Source organism: Vicia villosa, linkage group LG4 (assembly GCF_029867415.1).
Source record: "Vicia villosa cultivar HV-30 ecotype Madison, WI linkage group LG4, Vvil1.0, whole genome shotgun sequence".
In the NCBI taxonomy this organism is placed as follows: Eukaryota; Viridiplantae; Streptophyta; class Magnoliopsida; order Fabales; family Fabaceae; genus Vicia; species Vicia villosa.
This window is the reverse complement of record NC_081183.1, coordinates 44,987,776-45,009,889: the sequence shown is the minus strand read 5'-3', so window position 1 is coordinate 45,009,889 and position 22,114 is coordinate 44,987,776. Positions and strand designations below refer to the sequence as shown.

Here is a 22,114-nt window from a genome sequence, read left to right as displayed (position 1 = left end):
GTTAACAAAAACATCCACAACATCATCTAACATCACCACATGGGGTCCTCATCTTCTGACAAGCCATCCTCCTCCTGCACCTGCTCATTTTGCTCAGGCTCAGCGCCACTAGTGCCTGAACCCCCATAGGATAAGGATTGGACTCCGTCCATCCACAGTAAGTAAAATAACTCTCCCGAGTAGGGAAAGTACGCTCCTCAGGGGCGCAGATGGAGTTCCTGTACTGCTGCTGCATCGCATCATGCAAGAAGATCTGGGACCTCTGGTTGGCCTCCCACATGGAGGCGTAGTAATGATGGGCTACCAACGGATCAAAAGTGGTGGGAGGACCTGCAGAGGGTCCGGCTTGAGAGCTAGCGGCTGCGGCTTGCTGATCTTTCTCAAAAGGGGTTTTATAGAACCTGTCAATATAAGCATCATTAAGGGAGGTGTGAATCACCAGGTGTCCCTTATCATAATAATCAACTCCCTCAGCGTGATATAACCCCATAATTAGACCTGGCAGCAACAATACACATTTATCATTAATGCCATGCTTAGTGTCACTCAAAGTTGCTCTCCTTAACTCCTGGGAAATAATGAAAGCTACATCCACAGAGTGTCGGGACATGATAAATCTCATAAAAAATGCTACATCAAAAGGGATGGTGGTAACATGTGCCCGAGTTCGGATGTTATAACTCAGGATGGATAACATAGCTCTGGCATTAATGTTCAGATCCTTCCTGTGGTAGTGCACCAAGGCTCCATTCTTGCCAAGTACCGATCCTCTTCCTGGGGCACAAATCTTCCTTGTAACATCATCGAGACTGTATGATGTTTCAAATAGATGTTCCCTGTAGTAACACTTCTCATTGTCTGTTAATTGCAGTGGGTTACCCAAGAACTCATTGATGGCATGTCGGTCGAACCTGATAGTGAGACCCCTGACAAATGTCTCCTGATTGTAGGCTACAGTTTCCGGAGTGAGCTTGATAGAATTAACATAAAATTACCTCACTATATCAACATTGATCTCCTGATAAGTTTCAAACAAGCGATCCCACTTCCGGTGTTCAAAATACCCCCACAGGGTGTTGTAAGGGCTATCGTCATTCGGCACAATCAGTTTTTCAGGAAGTATGGTGAGGGAGGTTAATTGGGCAAACCTCTCCTTTTGCGTAGGCCCCAGGAAACTTTTTGCGTTGGTCTCGCGAGCATGGGCACCACGAGGACCGGAACTTGTGCTCGTTGTACGACCTCTTTTGGACGACTGCGTCTGCAATGACAAACAGAAATAACCACAACAAAGCATCATGCATCACGATAATTATCAAAACATAATAAAAAGCCAGAATTTCTCACAGCCGCGGCGCGACTGTGACGAAATTTTTGAACAACGCTTGTTAATGGATGTTGTACTCGGCCAAACATAACCCCAATGATTGTTTTACCATGAATAGCAGTTACCAAAGAGTCTCCTAGCCTAGGGTTTTCAGATTTCACACTTATAGTATCACACTCAGTTAACCCATTCTTAGGGTTTTATCCCTAACCTAAGGAAATTTAAAGAGGAGAAGAAGAGAAACTTACCTTGTTGGTGATGAGAAGGAGATGATGATGAAAATAGTGGCAAACTTTTGGATTCTTGACTTGGAACTCGTTGGAGAAGAGTCAAATTTTGTTGTGTGGGGCAAACAAATGAAGGAGTGTTTTGAAAAACCATTCTTTTTAAATGACTAATTTTTGCAGGGCCGCGCCTCAGCCTTTAGTGACTGCGGCGCGCTAAACCTTCTGTGTCTGTCTCGCGGCGCGCGGTCACACAGGCGATGCGCGCTGGTTTTGAAAAAAAATTTCAAAATTTTGTTTGCCTCACGTTTGCCACAGTGAAATGATGATAAGAGAAGAATACTAAAAATAAATAAAATACAAAACTTACGACGTTGGTTTGCCTCCTAACAAGCGCTTTGTTTAACGTCGTTCGAGCTCGACGGTCGACTTTCTCACGTGCTCAGAAGTGCGAGAGTACATACTTCCCTGTCAAACTCTCCCCCAAGGTAAAATTTTAGTTGTTCTCCATTAACAATCCAACTCTTTTTGGTTTTGCTGTCCTCAATGACAATAGCACCATATGGTTTGACTTCTTTGACCATGAACGGTCCTGACCATTTAGACTTTAGTTTACCTGGAAATAGTCTTAGCCTGGAATTGAACAGTAGCACAAGGTCTCCCACCTTAAACTCTTTCTTTTTGAGTTTCTTGTCATGGTACCTTTTCATATTTTCCTTATACATTTTATTGGACTCATATGCTAGGTACCTAAACTCCTCCAACTCATGGATTTTCTCTTTCCTTTTCTTAAAGGCTAAGTTGTCATCTCTATTAAAGAAGCGCAGAGCCCACATAGATTTGTGCTCTACCTCAACTGGTAAGTTACATGCCTTACCATAGACCATCTGAAAAGGCGATGCGCCAGTTGGTGCCTTATATGCGGTCCGATATTCCCAGAGAGCATCATCAATCCTTGCGGACCAATCTTTTCTGGATACCGAGACCGTTTTCTCTAGGATATTCTTTATTGCTCTGTTAGAAATCTCTGCTTGCCCGTTGGTCTGAGGGTGATAAGGTGAGGCAATCTTATGAATGATGCCACACTTCTCCAGCACTTTAGCAACCTGTTCATTAACAAAATGGGATCCACCATCGATTATAATTACTCGGGGCATGCCAAACCGGGTAAAGATGTTACGGTTTAAAAATTTCAATACCGTTTTGGCATCCGCCTTAGGAGTAGCGATAGCTTCAACCCACTTGGAAACATAATCCATAGCAACTTAAATATATTCATTAGTAAATGAGGGAAGAAAAGGTCCCATGAAATCGATGCCCCAACAATCAAAAACTTCAACTTCAATCATGGTTTGAAGTGGCATCTCGTCTCGTTTACTTATCCCTCCAACTCTTTGGCATTTATCGCAATTTCTCGCATGGTGGTGGGCGTCTTTGAAAATAGTTGGCCAGAAAAAACCGGATTGGAGAACTTTTGTTGCTGTTCTCCATCCATTAAAATGCCCACCACTAGGAGAATTATGACATTGCCACAAAATTTATTCGGCTTCTTCTTCAGTAACACACCTTCTTAATATGCCATCCTTACCTATCTTGAACAAATATGGGTCATCCCACACATAGTATTTCGCATCGGATAACAACTTTTTCTTTTGGTGCCAATCAAAGTCCTCTGGTATCATACCGGTTGCTTTATGATTTGCAAGATTGGCGAACCAAGTTCTAACTTGAATTAGAAAAGTTGTTCATCCGGGGATTCATCATTTATTTCGGCGTCTTGGTTGGTGACATTTACATTGACCAAATGGGATAAATGATCTGCTACCACATTTTCTGAACCTTTTTTATCCCGGATTTCTAAGTCAAATTCTTGCAAAAGAAGAACCCATCGAATGAGTATTTGTTTCAAATCCGGTTTAGTAAGCAGATATTTAATGGTCGCATGGTCTGTGTAAATCACCACCTTTGTTCCAATGAGATAAGATCTGAATTTTTCAAGGGCATACAGTATAGCTAGCAATTCTTTTTCTGTAGTAGCATAATTGACTTGAGCGTCATTTAAAACTTTGCTTGCATAGTTTATGACATGAAATATTTTTTCCTTTTTTTGGCCTAGTACCGCGCCTATGGCATAATCGCTGGCATCACACATAAGTTCAAAATGGTTTTTCCAATCAGGTGCTACGATCACAGGTGCGGTAACTAGCCTTTCTTTTAATTCATTAAAAGCTTGGACACTTGGTTCATCAGAAGTAAAACACGTACCTTTGTTGAGTAAGTTACTCAATGGCTTGGCAATCTTCGAGAAATCCTTTACGAACCTTCGATAGAATCCCGCATGACCCAAAAAGCTTCTTACTCCTTTAATGTTTACTGGAGGTGGAAGTTTTGAGATTACCTCCACCTTGGATTTGTCCACTTCAATCCCTCTTGAAGATACCTTGTGCCCTAGTACAATGCCTTCAGTTACCATGAAATGGCATTTCTCCCAATTTAAAATTAGGTTGGTCTCAATACATCTTCCAAGTGCCACATCCAGATAATCCAAACAAATGTCGAAGGATTTTCTGAAAACCGAAAAATCATCCATGAATACTTCAATACTCTTTTCAATGAGGTCGGAGAAGATCACTTGTATATACTGTTGAAAGGTGGCTGGAGCATTACATAATCCAAATGGCATTCTCCTGTATGCGAAAATTCCAAACGGACATGTGAAAGTTGTCTTCTCATGGTCTTCTGGGTTGACCATAATCTGATTGTATCCGGAGTATCCATCTAAAAAGCAGTAATAATTTTTTCCGGACAACCTCTCAAGCATTTGATCCATGAATGGTAAAGGAAATTGATATTTTCTTGTAGCTTTATTAAGTCTACGATAGTCGATGCACATTCTCCACCCTGTGACAGTTCTTATTGGCATTAGTTCATTCTTCTCATTACTGATGACCGTCATTCCTCCTTTCTTTGGCACTACTTGTACTGAACTCACCCATGCACTATCTGAAATTGGGTAAATCATTCATGCTTCCAAGAGTTTGACCACCTCTTTTCTTACTACTTCCTTCATGGTTGGATTTAATCTTCTTTGCGGTTGAGCTACCGGTTTAAATTCTTCTTCCAACATGATTTTGTGAATACAATATGCCAGACTTATACCTTTTAAATCGGCCAAGAACCATCCAATTGCAGCTTTATTCTTTTTTAGAATTTGAAGTAGTGTTTATTCTTCTTGTGTGGTCAGCTTTGAACTAATAACTACTGGTTTCTTTCTCTCCTTATCTAAAAAGACATATTTCAAATGAGTGGGGAGTAGCTTTAGTTCCATCTTTGTCTCCTTCACCTCTTTTGGTGGGTCTAATTCTTCCACTTTCTCATTCTTAACATTCATGTTTCCTCCCTTTTCTATCTCCTTCAAGAATACTTCGATTTCTTTTTCTTCCTCTTGAGTAAACACGTTAAACGAATTAACAAGGGATCTTTCTAAAGGGCTAGAAAGATGGATCTCACTGGCCACTTCTATGGCTACCTCTTCGGTGACATCTAGGCGGAAACAATCGCTCTTATCCTTAGGTTGTTTCATGGCATTGAAAAGATTAAAGCATACCTCTTCATCTTGGACTCTTAGCTTCATGATACCATCGTCAATATCTATCATCATCCGGGATGTTTTCATGAATGGCCTTGCAAGAATAATCGGTGATTCTTTATCTTTTTCCATATCAATCACAACAAAGTCTACCGAAAACAAAAATTTGTCTACCTTGACTAACATGTCTTGTGTGACGCCGTGAGGAAGAGTGGTGGATTTATCTGCTAGTTGTAAAGTCATTCTCGTTGACTTCATCTCAATATTTCCAAACCGCTTCACTATTGATAGGGGAATTAGATTTATGCTTGATACTAGATCGATCAATCCATTCCCAATGTGCTGATTCCCAATTGTGACCGATAGTGTAACTCTTCCGGGATCTCTTGCCTTTTGAGGGAGACGGGACACTATAGCACTACACTGCGCATCAAGAACAACAACTTCTTCTTCTTCCGGTCCCTTCTTCTTTGTCAGGATATCCTTCATGAATTTTTCATACTTTGGCATTTGGGCAACGACTTCGGAGAATGGAATATTAATTTGTAATTGCTTGAAAATTTCCATAAACCTTGCATATTGCCTAGCATTATCTTTCTTTGATGGTGCATGTGGATATGTGAGGTGTTGACTCGGTATCACATTGTTTGCCATCTTGTCACATGCTTTCTTCCTTTTGGATTTATCTTATTTTTCCACTTCTTTATTCATCTCAGTTACAACAATTTCATTTTCCTCGTCTTCCGCAGCATGATTATCATCTTCTTTCTCAACATCATTGTTTTCAACTTTATCCTCACCACCTTTTTGACCAGTCCTAGTTACCACTGCTTTGCAATGCTCTTTCGGATTCTCTTGAGTGTTGGCGGAGAATGTTGCATTCGATTGATTAGCCGCAATCTGTTTAGCAAGTTGCCCCACTTGAGTTTCCAAATTTTTAATTGCTGCATCTTGGTTTTTCTGATTTGTCATTGACATCTGCATGAATTGTGTCATGGTTTCTTCCAATTTAGACGGTCCTCCATGCTGTTGTGGTGGCTGTAACGCCCGGAAAAATAAGTATATGCTTAATTTGGACGTTTGTGACGTTTATTAGAATTTTACCGTTTTTGGAGTCATTTCAGTCGGTATTAGTTCGGGATGGCGGACTAATATTTAATTGAAGGTTTTCATATTTTTGGTACTGGAAATATTATTAAGGTAATATTCTGCGTTTTGAGATTTTTCTGAGCAATTGAGTTTGGACCGGAAAATGAGATATTTTGTTGTGTGTGAATAGTGAGTAGTGGGGGGAGATAGAAAAGAGATAAGAGAGATAGAAAGAAGAAGAAAAAACAGAAAAGAAGAAAAGGAAAAAGGAAGGGAGAAAGAGAAGAAGAAGAAGAAGAGGAAAAGAGATTTTATGGAGATCAAAATAAACCTTGATCCAAGAACAAATCCAAGGTAAGGGGGAGTAAGTCATTTATTATGCATTTGTATGGTTTATATAGTTGTTCTTGTTCATCTTCTTCATCCTTTCCATATCTTCCATTTTTTCCTATTTTGTAAGAAAATGTTGGGTTTGAGAGAGATTGATGAATCAACCATGAAAAGTTTGATGTTAGGTTGTTTTTATGGTATGTATGTGTTGTATTTATGTTATAACGATGTATAGGTGTTAGAGAAATGTTTATAAGAGTTTGGGTGGTGGAAATGGTGATTTTAGGGTTTCTACGAAGCTTAGGTCGACCTACACAGAGGTTTGCATCGACCTGTGCAGCCTAAAAGGAAAAACTATGGGTTTTCTGATGAATGCGTCGACCTATTGGGTCAGCATGCGCATACCCAAGGATGGCAGGAGTTCAATGCGTCGACCTATGTTTTCCATGCGTCGACCTACAGCTTTTTCCAATTTTTGACAGATTTTGTAACGATCATAACTTTTGATTCGTAACTCCGATTTTGTCGTCGTTCGAAGCGTTGGAAAGCTAAGGCAATAATCTACTCTAAGATTTAATGAAATGATTCATAGGATGTAGTCTCCTATTATTTTTATTAGGATTTAGTGGTAGAACTAACTAGGGTTAACATATGAAGTATGTTTATGTTTTCCAAACTTTGAAAAGTCGTATCTTTTGACTCGGTGGTTCGTTTTATGTGTCGTTTGAAACTTTGGGAAGCTATTTCCATGCTCTATATGATGATGTAGGATGTAGTAGTGGTTGGTTGATTTTCATAAATGGTTTTGTGAACTAGTGCATGATAAATCATGATGATGTGTTGTGTGAATGTTATCGTATTGGTACGAGGTATGTGATTAGTTGTCGATAGCATGAGATCATGTTCATGTGTGTTATGTATTAATGAAAGTTCATTCTTGATATGTGACGATGTTTAGTTGTTTGTTTTTAACATGATGTTTGGCCTTATGGCAAGTAATTGTTGTTATGAGAATGATGTATTATCATTGTTGAATTGTTGTTATTACAACTTGTTGATGATGTATTGATGAAGTTGTGGGCCGATGGCCAATATTAATTTGATGTGATACAATTATGCGATCATTTATGCCGATGTGGCCAGTATGTTTTGGTGGTGAATGTGTGTTGTGTGCTTATTAATGCCTGTGTGGTAATTATGGTGTGATGTAATTGATAACGATGTTATTAATTGGTGATGTATCCTTTTGGATAGAATATAAACGATGTAACGTGAGTTATGATCGTGTTATATTGTTGATGATCTTGTTGTCATGTAATAGAGTCATATATTTGCGCATCATAACATTTCAATACGTTAATGGCGGAATGCTGTTAACAGATGGCCTGCGGGCATTGGTTACCAGTAGGAGCTTAATGCTCGGCAACGGTATATTAACCTGAGTGGCAAGAGGTCATCAGTGGGAGCTACATGCTCGATGATGACAGCCTGCGGGCTTCCTGAGTGGAATAAAGTCCCAGCATAATGCTCGGCAAGGGTCATTAGTGGGAGCTACATGCTCGATGACGACAGCCTGCGGGCTTTCTGAGTGGAATAAAGTCCCAGCTTAATGCTCGACCAGGTGTATTTGTCATAATGACAAGGAGGAGTTTACTCCGGATTTGGTACCACATGCATATGCATAGTCGAGTCTCATTCATCATTGTTTGTCTTTATAATTTATGTTATCATTCATGTGTCACATTACTTATATATCGATTGTGGTTGAATGAGTGGATTGCCGTGACTTTTATTCTTGAGATATTATGTTGATCCGTGTATTGTATTTTGATTAATTGTGTTTTAGTCGCTACATATATTATACTTATTCCTAATGAACTATATACTCACCCTTCTGCTGATTTGATGCTTGAATGGCGTCCTGCAAATTAGCCGCTTCGGGAGTCTTTTGGAAGAGGTAGTTCTCCAGTTGGTCTTGCCGGTTGCTCTGATACGTAACACCGGGGAGTCGGGAGTCTGTTGTTATTTATTTGTATATGACTCTTTGAACATGTATATGTGATAATGTGCTGATGTGCATTGTAAACACTTTATTTTGGAAAACTCCTCTTTGAGAGTGAGAGCTATATGTATATATATATATATATATATATATATATATATATATATATATATATATATATATATATATGTTCATATCTTTCGATGTGTTATGTATCGTGTTATAGGCAGGTGTTGTATGCTTTTGGCATCGCTGATGGTCATTTGTTTTCTAGGTGTTTGTTTGGTTACTTAGTGTAACATCCTAATTGTGTTGTATGAAATTTTAACACTCTGATATTTTCTTGCCTAAATGCTTTGGGTAGAATTGGGGTGTTACAGTGGCGGTTGAGTGTAAGGTTGACATTCTTGTTGTTGGTACCCTTGATTGTTAGGTCTTTGTTGATAACCTTGATTGTTATTCCTTGGCGGATAACCTTGTTGATACGCAATATGATTTAGATATTGATTCTGCCTTTGTCCTTGGTGTCATACCCCAATTTTTGACCCTAAGATCATACATCATTTGTAGTTTAATCACTAATCAAGAGCACTATATTAAAGCTCTATCTTTGATACTGTGATCATCTCTGAGGGGAATCATCAAGCACCAATGATTGTTTTATACTAACCAAATACCAAAAATATTGTTTTGTTTCTTTGTACGCTTTTGTTTTGTAGGTACTAAACCAAGACATCCATAAGAAAGGCATTTTCCACATTTTGACAGCATGAAATCAATTTCCCTCTTGGGTAAATCGATTTCCCTACAGCAATTTTCAACAAAATCACATTCTGGACAGCATGAAATCGATTTCCCTCCTGGGTAAATCGATTTCCCTAGTGTATTTTGCGCCAAATTCTCTTTTGGAACAGAGTGAAATCGATTTCACTCCTGGGGAAATTGATTTCCTTGAGGCGAAATTCAAAAAAAAAAATAGAGAGGGAAGCTTGATTTGATTTTGGCACCTATTTTCTTTGACCATTTTTGTCATTTTACAAATTTTCCACCTCACCAAAATAATTCCCTTCATTAATTCCATTTTAACCTCATTTTACCATTTTTTACCATTTAAATGCCATTCAATTACCAATTAAACACAAGTTAATTAACCAAGAGCAAATGACCAAATTGCCACTACTCTTGCTCTCATCCTAAAAATAGAGGTCACTACTCTCTCGTTTCCCAAGCTTGGAGAGCCAAAAAATTGGTTGCAAATTCATTTCTCACCCTTTCCAAAACCCTCACTCAAAGTTCATTTTCAAAGAATTAGTGAGATTCACATTGAATCTTGCTAATTTTGAACTTAACCTCCTACATTTCACTCTTTTCTTTGATTGTTCATCTCCAAATTTGAAGGATCTACACACTTTGTGCTTGTTCTTGAAGCTACTCCAAGATTTTTGTTCAAGAAGTGGTAATTTGCTAAATTCATGATGTAGATCTTTGTTGTTTTGGTTTAATGCATCTTAGATGCTACATTGATGATATTTGTTGGTTTTGTGATGGAAATTCCGTGCTCAAGTTGACGTGTGACCATAAGGTATTTGTATATTTATTCAAATCAAGTTTCATGCCTTTAAATGATGTTTTTGCTGAAATTTGCACTGGTGAAATCGATTTCCTCAAGGCTGAAATCAATTTCATGCTGTACGTAACTTATTTTTTTGAAAACTGCACTATGGAAATCGATTCCCCCCTGCATGAAATCGATTTCCTGTTGGCAGAATGTGGTTTTTTGCCCTTTTTATGCTCGTTTTGACTCCCTTTTTCCTCCACTTCATTAATATCATTGGATCTAGGATGTTGATAGGTTTGAAATGACCAAATCCATAATATTATATGAATGATATTAATGATAGTGTGAGTTGATTATTTTTTATGCATTTTATCTTCTTCTTCTCTTTTTTTTTTCTTTTGATCGATGAAAGTCTTAACACCTTGAGAATTCTATGGATTCTTGGTAAAGACTAGATCGCTACCTTTTTCTTTTTGTGCGGTATTGCTTTCGGAGAGTGATCTACATATCGCTTCTCTCGCATGCATTAGCACATAAAGTTTTGACCGGCCTCGTTGTAGGGTGATTTCTACATAAATCACTTGGCGATCTGCTTAACATAGCGCAATATTTCGTGTCCCGAATAAAAAAGATCAAATATGGAAGAGAATTGTATGCGGTTGATTTAAGACTTATGGAAATTTATCGTGTAGTCGCTATGATTTTAGCAAGCTTCTGATAAATGTCCATTGAATTTAAATCCGAGTACATCCTTGACTCACCATCGATCTTAATTACTAACTTTAATAACATACTTGACAAGTTTCAAGATGGTTATCTTTAACATCTAACAATTGACTTTAATTTCCACAATTTATTATATTGCTCTTTATATTTTGCTTTATGCTTTACTTTATCATTTCATCATATTTACATTCCGCTATTTTCTCTTTGTCCATTTGGACGTTTTGTTTATGTTTCCGCTATTTTCTTTTGTCCACTTGGACCATACTTTACTTTTATGCTAAAACACTAATAATCAACCAAAATCTAAAAAACACATAAGGCTCTCTTTCGGACTATTGGTTACTATCCTGAGCATTTTGGAGATTCGGACTTATGGACTTAGTGCCTCTGGACCCTTATTCTGTTATTACTCTGTGGTTGTTCTGTCTGTCTGGCATTGGATTGTTGTCTGTTTGTGTATGCAGGTATTTCCTTGAAAGTCCTTGATGGTTAATTCCAAGGCATTGAGATAAGGATTTTAACCGAAAACAACCGTTACTCTGTCCGATTTTCGTCAGAATCTTAATGTGCTTAATGCAAAGTGGTGCTAAGATATTAAATTCATCTGGATCCCCAAGTGGTAATGTGTTGGTACTGATAAGTCCAAAGGATGGGAAATCTACCTTGACTCTTAATGTCAAGTGTTGGCTTCTTATTTCGGTTAGACCGTTTCTTTCCTTAGCTTTTATTTTACGCAATAGGATAGCCTCTTCATCTCTTCCCACTTCTTAGATTTTCAAAATCTTCTCCCTTTTTACAAAACATTCTTATGTTTGCAATCTTTTTAAAACCTTTCTTAAAAATATCTTTTGCCCTTAGTGGCCTTTTTCTTAAAAAGTTTAGACACGATTAATTGTCGAAACGAATGGTTATACCCCACGATTTTGAAATTGATTGATGAAACGAATGGTTATACCCTTCTGTCATTTGCGATGCAAAGAACTTGTTTGTTCTCATGCTCAAGATCAATGGCTGAGTATTTCTCTCTGACGATGATAAAGTGTTTATTCGTTTTTAAAACGTTTTCCCTTTAAGCGGAACTACATTAGCTCTGACTTCTCCATTGCACCGAGGAGGTATGTAGGCACAAAGCTTAACGCTTTGCCGAGCTTATTTTAAAAATAAAACAAACTCTTTTTAGCACACATGACACAGATTTTCAAAAAGGTTCCTGTGGAGTACCACAGATATGAGGGGTGCTTAAAACCTTCCCCTCATATAATCAACACCCGTACCTGAGATCTCTTTCTTGTTTTTTAAAAATAAAACTTTGGGTTTTACGTTCTTTTCCCTTTTCCTTTGGAAACAATAAAGCGCGGTGGCGATTTCAAACAAAATATTGATTCGAGTCAATCCTATGGCTTCGATATCAGATTTTCCCCGCTACAGAAAAATGGCGACTTCACTGGGGAATCCAGTTTAAAGTGTGTTAAGCCTATGTTTGTTTATCTGTGTGTTTATCTGTATATATTGTTGTGTGCTTTGTGTGTTTATTTTCTTTTTTTCTTTTTGGTGCTCGATGGTTCCTCTGTGATGAGACAAAGTTCTAACCCGAACGTTGGTGAGTAACTTGAGATAGGAGGTGGTAAGACCAATATTCGCATGTCAGGGGCAATCCTTACCATGAGTGTCATATGGTGGAACCCCAATCAGTGGAGGCCTCATAGAAGGTAGTAGAGGTTGTTACGAACCATCGTGATAACGCTATTACTTTCAATAGTGAGTGTCCGTAGAAGCTGAATGGCCTAGAACCCTTTAAACCAATCTAAGCCTTTTTAGGATGTAGTGCAGAAACAAGATCAAGTACCAATTTGAGCTTGTTGTCATGCGATACTACGCTCAGATGAGGTCTTTTTAGGCATATTATTGGCGCCCATGAGCAATTGTGCGTGCCGGTAATGTCCGATAGAAGATTGAAAACTCTTGGAACCTTTGTAGAACCCGATTGGCAGGTACAAAATTCCCTAGATCACGCCTTGTGGGATGGGTAGACCCATGTGTTGCACCCCAATTTTTGACCTCTGAGATCCCATCATTTTCTGAGTGTTATGATCATTATTGTTATACCCCAAAATTCGCCCGCGTTCTTTTTTTTTTCAAAAAAAGAAGTCAACAGACTTCTGTCTAAAAATTTGGAGTTTTATACAATCTTGGATTTTTATTTCATAAATATCCTGATTTTATAAATACTCAATTTTTAGAATTTTTTATACAGTATTTTGGTTCGCTGTTAAATTTGTTCTTACATAAACGCCAAATACTGTTTATCACTTCATACACTGTTTATTTGAGATTTATTTTCAGATAAATAATGCTGACGCAGTTGGTACAGAATTAAAATTTGCAGGCGCGGAGTCCGGGTTTCAGATTATACTGGTAACAATTAAATTATTATTGGTTTTATTTCCCACTAATTTTTATTTTTATACTATATTATTTTTTAAAAAAATCTCTTTCTTTCTTTTCAAATATCTTCCTTTCTTTTTCTTTCAAATCAAATTCTAGCTTTATTCTATACCCCTTTTCTTTTCAAAACTTACCATACTTTTTTCTCTTCAAATCCTACTACTATTCAAACGGTACCATTCCATTTCCAACGTCTCTATCTCTCTCTTTTCACTCTATAAATACTCCTCATTTTTTCCATAAATTCTCACATCAAATTTCACTCATCTCCCAAATTTCTCAAACTTCTATTATTTTCTCTTCTTCCTCGGCAAAAATGGCGAAGTGGATGGATACACTTTTTCTTATAGTCATCACTATTTTTACGGTGATCATGTCCTTCTTCTGTCTGCATAGTCCTGAAAAATGCGGACCTGCGATGGTTACACTTCCGATCATCTATTTTCTGTTGTTCATATCATGGATTATTAATCGTCATTTTTAAAGTTTGTCGTATCTTTTATTCTCAAATAATGTACCGTTTGTTTGTCGTACTGTTCATTATATTATGTAATATTTGTACTGTTAGTATTAAATGTTGTACTATCTGTTGTACGGTAGTTTAATTATCAAGATAATATTATGTGTGTTAAATATTTATTTTTCTGTGCATTAAATATTTTTTCAAGGTTATTATCGGTAATTTCGTATGCGTACAGTATATTTTATTTATTTATTATGTTTGTGTTTTTCTAACAGCTCAGGTAAATAAATTTTTCACCATTAACACAACAAAAAAACAAAAAGAAAAAAAATTAACTTTAACTGTTAAGTTTTCACTTTAACTGTTACGTTAATACCCGGACGCACAGTCAATAGCTCGAACAGTCAACAGACGACCAGTTTGACCAAAAAGTCAACACACAGTCAAAAATGCAATTTTTTGTCAACATCCATATTTTGTCAAAAGATTCATCATGTGATCAATGGTTGATCATAATTCATCAAGAAAAGTTCAGAAATCAACAAAACTCAAAATTGCAAAATTAGAGTTTTTTACCTAAAAGTCAACTGAACTTTGACCGACCATAAGTCTCTCATAATTTATCAGAAAAATTCCAACCAAAGCCCATTCTCAAGGAAATTCAATTCTCTACAACTTTGATGTTGGGACCAAGGTCAAGAAATGCTTCCGCCTAAGAGATATAAGCCAAAACATTACAGGTCATTTTCAAAGTCAACAAAAAGCAGTTTTTTGTCAAAGCCCATATCATCAAAATAACTTCTCCAAATGCAAAAACGCTTCCAAAGTGGCTTGTAGAGGACATCTTGGGCTTTCTAAAAAGTAAAAGAACACTTTCATAGGATCAAAATTGAGAGAGATATGCCTTGATGAAGTTGACCTTTTTTGGAAAATTGCATGAAACAAGTAATGACCCAAATTTGATATTTTTTCAAAAAAGGCCAATTCTTTTGTGATTTAATCTTGATTCTCATATGTTTAAAGATATTCACAACATATCCATGATTCATGACATTTTTATTTCATTTTAATTAAATTTTATTCATTTAAAATTTAATTAAAGTGAGATAATTCAAAGATATTATCCAAGATGCTCATATGATACAAGCAATGATCCAATTCATCTCTAAAGGCCAAGATTCCATTCAAGATATGCAATGATCATAAGTTGGAAAGAATAATAAAACACTTGAGATTTTAAACCATGGTTAGTCTTTTTAACTTAAGGCATTAAATGCTAATATTCCATTTTATCTTCAAAGTTCATCATCACATATTTATTAATAATTATCCCAAATACTATCATCATTTTTTTTTGTTATAATAGAATATTCTAACTAACCATATTTTTTTCCACCATCATTTTAATAGTTTATCTAACCATCTTATCTTATATTTTTCTACAAATCTTCATTCTCAATTTTTATTTTAGTTAATATTATTTTAATTAACCATATTTTTGTTTAAATTTATTTTATTAGTTATGTTATTATTATTATTTCGTTTTTCTTTTTTTTATAATATTTTATATTTTTAATTTCATTTTTGTTATTGTCTTAAACCAAAATTAGCATTTAAGTTTTAATTTGATATTATCTTGTAACTTGATTTTACTATTTTTATTTTGATATTATCTTTAAATATTATATTTTAATTTTTATTTGTGTTATTATCCTTATATATTATAAGATAGAATTGTTAAGTGACCATTCAACAAATTCTATTTAAACTTCATAATTCTATCCATTAACCATTAATGTCTTAATATTTCAAAGTCAATTCCAATTTGATTTCTCTCCATCTTATGTCATTGCATACAAGTTTTTCCTATAAATAGGCAACCATATGTTCATAATTAAGGGGGAGGAGGACACCAAAAAAAACATTGTCAAGTCTTTGTTTTCTCTTTTCTTTTCTCTCTTCCAAGTTTCAAGTTTCAAAGGGAGTAAGAATTTGGAATTACAAAACTAAGAAACCTCCACTCAAACCAAGCATCATTTGAAGGTAAGTTTCCTCACTTTGAAACTCTATAAAATATGCATAATTTATATTTCATTTGAATTCAAAAGTTTCTTTTATTTTCCAAATATACTTTGATTTATTTATCTAAGTATTCATCCTTGTTTCCTTTTTTACTTGATGATGTTAATAATTGAAATACTTCTTTGCCATTAATCAAGCTCACCATGATCCATCATAAACTCACCACACAAGATCCTTTTATTTAATTTTCTTCAATATCTTTTAATCAATTTATTTTCTTTGCATAATTAATTAAAAATACCTAAAAAAAAACCAAAAAATATATTTTTTCTTTAGATTTAGGTTTATATTTTTATAATCTAATTCTTGACATAAAAAAAGAATATTTTTTCTTGTTAAGTTTAATTATTTGTATAATTATTTGTTCAATTAGTTTGTTAATTAACTTAAAATCAATTCCAAAAAAATCACAAAAAAAATGAATTGAGTTTAATTTGTTTTATATTTATTTTTGTATATTATTTGATATTATTTCTTATCTTTTTTTTCTTTGTCCCGAATTGGAATAAAAGATCAAATATGGCAGAGATTGTATGCAGTTGATTTAAGACTTTTGAAAATTTATCGTGTAGTCGCTATGATTCTATCAAGCTTCTGATAAATTTTCATTAACTTTAAATCCGAGATCATCATTCACTCACCATCGATCTTTACTAACATCGTGGATATACTTGACTAGCTTCAAGATGATTCGCGTGCTAACATACTAACAATTAACTTTAAATTCCGCATTTTATTATATTGTTCTTTATATTTCTTGCTTTATACTTTATTTTATCATTCATATTATTTATGTTTCTGTTATTTTCTCTTTGTCCATTTGGACATATTATTTATGTTTCTGTCATTTTTTCTTTGTCCATTTGGACATATTATTTATGTTTCTGTTATTTTTTCTTTGTCCATTTGGACATATTATTTATGTTTCTGTTATTTTTTCTTTGTCCATTTGGACATATTATTTATGTTTCTGTCATTTTTTCTTTGTCCATTTGGACATATTATTTATGTTTCTGTCATTTTTTTTCTTTGTCCATTTGGACATATTATTTATATTTCTGCTATTTTTTCTTTGTCCATTTGGACATATTATTTATATTTCTGCTATTTTTCCTTTGTCCATTTGGACATATTATTTATATTTCTGCTATTTTTTCTTTGTCCATTTGGACATATTATTTATATTTCTGCTATTTTTCCTTTGTCCATTTGGACATATTATTTATATTTCTGCTATTTTTTCTTTGTCCATTTGGACATATTATTTATATTTCTGCTATTTTTTCTTTGTCCATTTGGACGTATTATTTATATTTCTGCTATTTTTCTTTGTCCACTTGGACATATTATTTATGTTTCCGCTATTTTTCTTTGTCCATTTGGACATATTATTTATGTTTCCGCTATTTTTCTTTTTCCGTTTGGACATATTATTTATGTTTCCGCTATTTTCTCTTTGTCCATTTGGACATATTATTTATGCTTCCGCTATTTTTTCTTTGTCCATTTGGACGCATTGTTTATGTTTCCGTCATCTTCACTTCTTCTATTTTTAAATCAAAAGTGATCTAAGCAAAATTAAGAGCTCATGGATAACCATGGATACAAAGGGTGCTTAAAACCTTCCCTTTGTATAACCAACCCCCCGAACCCAAAATCTGTCAAAAGGTCTTTTTCTGTTCTTTTATGCCTTTCCTAATATAATTGGATAAAATAAAAGTCGGTGGCGACTCTTGCAAAAATAAAAAAATATAAAAATCAAAAAAAGAAAGAGCAAGGAGTCAGTTCGCAAAAACCGAGTTTACACCATGGCTCCATGCTCGTGACGCCGAACCTAAGAACCTGGACTGTGTGATTCTGTGTGATTTGATGTGATCTTGTGTGCTCTTGATTGTGATTGATGCATAAACCATGCATTCATGCATTCATAAAATGTCTTTCACAATTGGTTTTCAAGGAACTTAGAGACATTTTTTGTAAACATCACAGGTACCATGGATCAAAAGAGAAGCATCAAGAAGTACACTTTCAGGAATTCAAGTGCAAAGGAATTGAAAGAGCTAGCAACTTTGGTTCCTAATCTTGACAACTTCAAAAACCGTTATGGGAAATTGATCTCTATTTTGAAGACCAAAGTGGAAAAGTGGATTCTTGAGACTCTTGTGCAGTTTTATGACCCGGTTTATCATTGTTTCACCTTTCCTGATTATCAGCTTATGCCCACTTTGGAGGGGTATTCTTATTGGATTGGTTTGCCAGTTACGAATGATATACCGTTTAGTGGTCTGGAGAAAAAGCCTCAGGTTGATGAGATAGCAGAACTTCTTCATTTGAAGATATCAGATGTGAAAGCAAACATGACCAAAAAAGGAGGAATTTGGGGGTTGACTTCTAAGTTCTTGATTGGAAAGGCTTCTATGTTGGCTAGTAAAGGATGTATGATTGCTTTTGAGACATTTCTGGCCTTTCTCATCTATGGTTTGATACTCTTTCCCAACATTGATAACTTTGTCGATGTTAATGCTATTCGGATCTTCATGATTGGGAATCCCGTGCCTACTTTGCTTGGGGATACTTATCATTCCATTCACTATAGGACTGATAAGAAAGGTGGACTTATCAACTGTTGCACTCCTTTGCTCTATAAGTGGTTTATTTTGCACTTACCTCAGGCTAAGAATTTCTTGAGCAATCCTGAGGGTCTCTCATGGTCTCAGAAGATCATGCCTCTTACTAATGGGAATATCCATTGGTATAATCCTGCTTATGACATTGGTGAGATTATTGATAGTTGTGGAGAATTCCCTAATGTACCTCTTCTTGGTATACAAGGAGGAATTACCTACAACCCCCTTCTTGCAAGGCGTCAATTTTGTTACCCCATGAAGGAACGACCTGCTAGTATTTTGGTGTCAGGAATCTTCTATCTTAATCAACATGGAAATTCGGATATGAGAAATCGGTTTGTGCGTGCTTGGCACCATATTGATAGGAAGAGACATTTGGGAAAGAAACAATGTGTTGCTCTCAGAGACTATGTTGATTGGGTTCAAGCTAGAGCTCACACTTTTCAGATGCCTTATTTACTCGAAGAGCCTTCTCTACTCATTACTCCACCATTGTCTTTCACTACTCCTGTTGAAATTAGTGAGGAACATCTAGAGCTCGTGGCTAAGTTGAGAGCGGAAAGAGATGCTTGGGAGAAGAAGTTTCATGCTTCTGAGCTTGAAAACAAAGAGTTGAAGATACATTTGAAAGAAAAAGATGAAATGCTTGATATCCAAGATGGTTGGTTGATGGAAAAGGATGATCAAATCCGTCATCAAAAAGAGTTACTTCAACAACATGGAGAAAAGCGAAAGAGACAACAAGAGGATTTATTTTCCTCTAGTAGTCATGAAGATTCAGTGGCATGGAAGGAATTTGTTGATAAGCTAATGGTCGAGATTGCTCATTTGAAGGCCTTTTATGAAGATGAGTTGGAGAAGCTCCGTAGGAAGCGGCAGAGAGGAGTTGGATCTTCGTCAGAAGTGTTCCCTTCTAGTTTTTAGTTTTTCCTTTGTTTTGTAATTTTGGATCTTTGAATCCTTTTGTAAGCTTTTCTATTATTAATGAAGAATTTTGTTATGTTGTTTTTGCTAATGTTTACAATTAATGTCTTAAAATTCCTTGAAAACCAATAATAAAAATCATTTGCATTGCATTTCATGCATCATTCTGCATTTTGGTCTTGCTTCCGAGAGTATTCCCAAGGTCTTATTCGGTGTTCTTCATACAGAATCAAGCTGTCTCACCGGTATAACACTCGAGCTAACTGCAAGAAGAAGATGGAAGGTCTTGAACAAGAGAATCGTGAGCTACATGAAGAGGTTGTTACTTTGAGATCTAGTGTGGAGCGTCTCAGTGCTCTAGTTGAGACATTGATGGCTACTCAGAATCAGAATCAGAATCAGGTTCCTCCTCCCAATGCCCAAGCTTAGGGTCAGACTACTGTGATTTCTGAAATTGCTGCTACAACAATTCATGCTGTTCCTGTTGGTGCTACTTAGCAACGTATGCCTAATGGATATCCCTGGGGTATGCATGAAGGTTATCTGTCTATTCCTGAGATGACTCGTCCGTTGACTCCTGTTATGGTCAACACATCTCCTATTGTTCATACTAGTCCTTTTGTCCCGGAGCCCATTTATGATGCTGCTCCAAGTGAAATTCAAGACAGAATTGATGGCTTCCAAGATCAGTTTGAAGAACTGCAGAAAGAGATGAAAGCCCTGCGTGGGAAAGAACTATTTGGAAAGAATGTGCATGATCTTTGCCTTGTTCCCAATGTGAAAGTACCTGTTAAGTTCAAGTTACCTGAATTTGAGAAGTATAAAGGAAATTCCTGTCCTCAGGCACATCTGGTGATGTATGTAAGGAAGATGTCCACTCACACTGATGATCAACGTCTGTTGATTCACTATTTCCAAGACAGTTTGACTGGAGCTGCTTCTAAGTGGTATATGGGCCTCGATAGCACCCATATTCGCACTTTTAATGACTTAGCTGAGGCGTTTGTGAAGCAATACAAGTATAATGTGGACATGGCTCCTGATAGGGATCAATTGCGAGCTATGATGCAGAAAGAGAAAGAATCCTTCAAGGAATATGCTCAGAGATGGCGTGAGGTTGCCGCCCAAGTGATTCCTCCGATGGAAGAAAAATAGATGACTAAGATCTTTCTGAAGACTCTTGGTCCGTTTTATTATGAAAAGATGATTGCAAGTGCTCCTGTAGACTTCACCGAAATGGTGGGTATGGGCGTCAGATTGGAAGAAGCTGTGCGAGAGGGCCGTCTGGTTCGGAATGACAATTCATCCGGTGGTGTGAAGAAGTATGATTCTTTATTCCAGAAGAAGAAGAAAGAATTAGATGCTAATGCTGTTTCTCATGGGAGGAATAGTCGATTCAGAAATCAATCTCAACAAGTGGCATCAGTAACTCCTGTCATGAATTCAGTGCCTGTAGCTCCTGTTAATCAACAACCAGCAAGGCGGAATCCATATCCTCGAGTTAATATTGATCCTATCCCCATGACGTACACTGAATTGTATCCTGCACTAATTCATAAGAAGTTGGTTCAACCAAGGTCACCACCCCCTGTTCCAGAGAAACTCCCTTGGTGATACAAGGCTGATGCCACTTGTGCTTTTCATCAGAATGCTCCTGGGCATGATTTAGAAAATTGTTGGCCTTTGAAGAATGAAGTTCAGAGATTGGTTCGTTCGGGTATGCTTTACTTCCGTGATATTGGCCCAAATGTGCAGAAAAATCCATTGCCGACTCATGAAGCTTCTGCTGTGAATATGGTGTATGGATGCCCTGGTAAGTATAAGATTTATCGTGTGGAACACATCAGAGGATCATTGGTAGAGATGCATGCCACTCTGTGTGAACATAGTCATTATGAGCATAATCATGCTGCTTGTAGGATTTGTTCAGTCAATCCTCGAGGGTGTTATATTGTGAGAAGAGACTTACAAGAGATGATAGATCAAAGGCTCATTGAGATTCTGAGGGATAGAGATGAAGATGATGTCAATGTGATTGAACCATGCTTTGAAATCCCGGAATGTGTAGAGATTGGTTATTATGGCAAAGCTGCTGTAGAACCTCTTGTGATATGTTTGCCTGGATCTGTACCTTATAGTTCTGATAAAGCTATACCTTATAGATACAATGCCACCATGCTGGAAGCTGGAAAAGAAGTCGAGATTAAGCCTCTGTCTTCTGTTGAGAATATAGCAGATGTTAGTAGAGTGACTAGAAGCGGACGAGTTTTTACTCAGCCCAAATCAGTTGTGGATGTCCAGTGGAATCCTACTCAAGTGCCTGTGAACAATAATGATGCGACAAAAGTGAATGCTGGGTCATCTTCAGGAAAGGAGATGGATGGGATTTTAAAGCTTATCAAGATGAGTGATTATAAGATTGTGGATCAGCTACATCGTACTCCGTATAAGATCTCTATAATGGAGCTGCTGACAAGTTCTCCTTCTCATAGGGATTCTTTGATGAAGATACTTGATCAAGCCTTTATGGATCATGATGTGATGCTGGATCAGTTTAATGGGGTTGTGAGTAATATCACTGTAGGTAACAATTTGAGCTTCAGTGATGAAGATTTGCCTGAGGAAGAAAGAAATCATAATTTGGCTTTGCACATCTCTGTCAGTTGCAAAGAGGACTCAATGTCTAATATGTTGATCGATACTAGCTCATCGTTGAATGTCATGCCGAAAT

At 36.4% G+C, this 22,114-nt stretch overlaps 1 protein-coding gene across 1 annotated transcript; it reads right to left on the bottom strand.

Moving 5' to 3' along the window:
- Positions 1-4,771: 4,771 nt before the first annotated feature.
- On the bottom strand, positions 4,772-5,647 carry LOC131597148 (uncharacterized). The gene has a single exon (XM_058869858.1). The coding sequence runs from the start codon at positions 5,645-5,647 to the stop codon at positions 4,772-4,774; it is 876 nt and encodes a 291-aa protein (XP_058725841.1).
- Between the last annotated feature and the right edge of the window lie 16,467 nt (positions 5,648-22,114).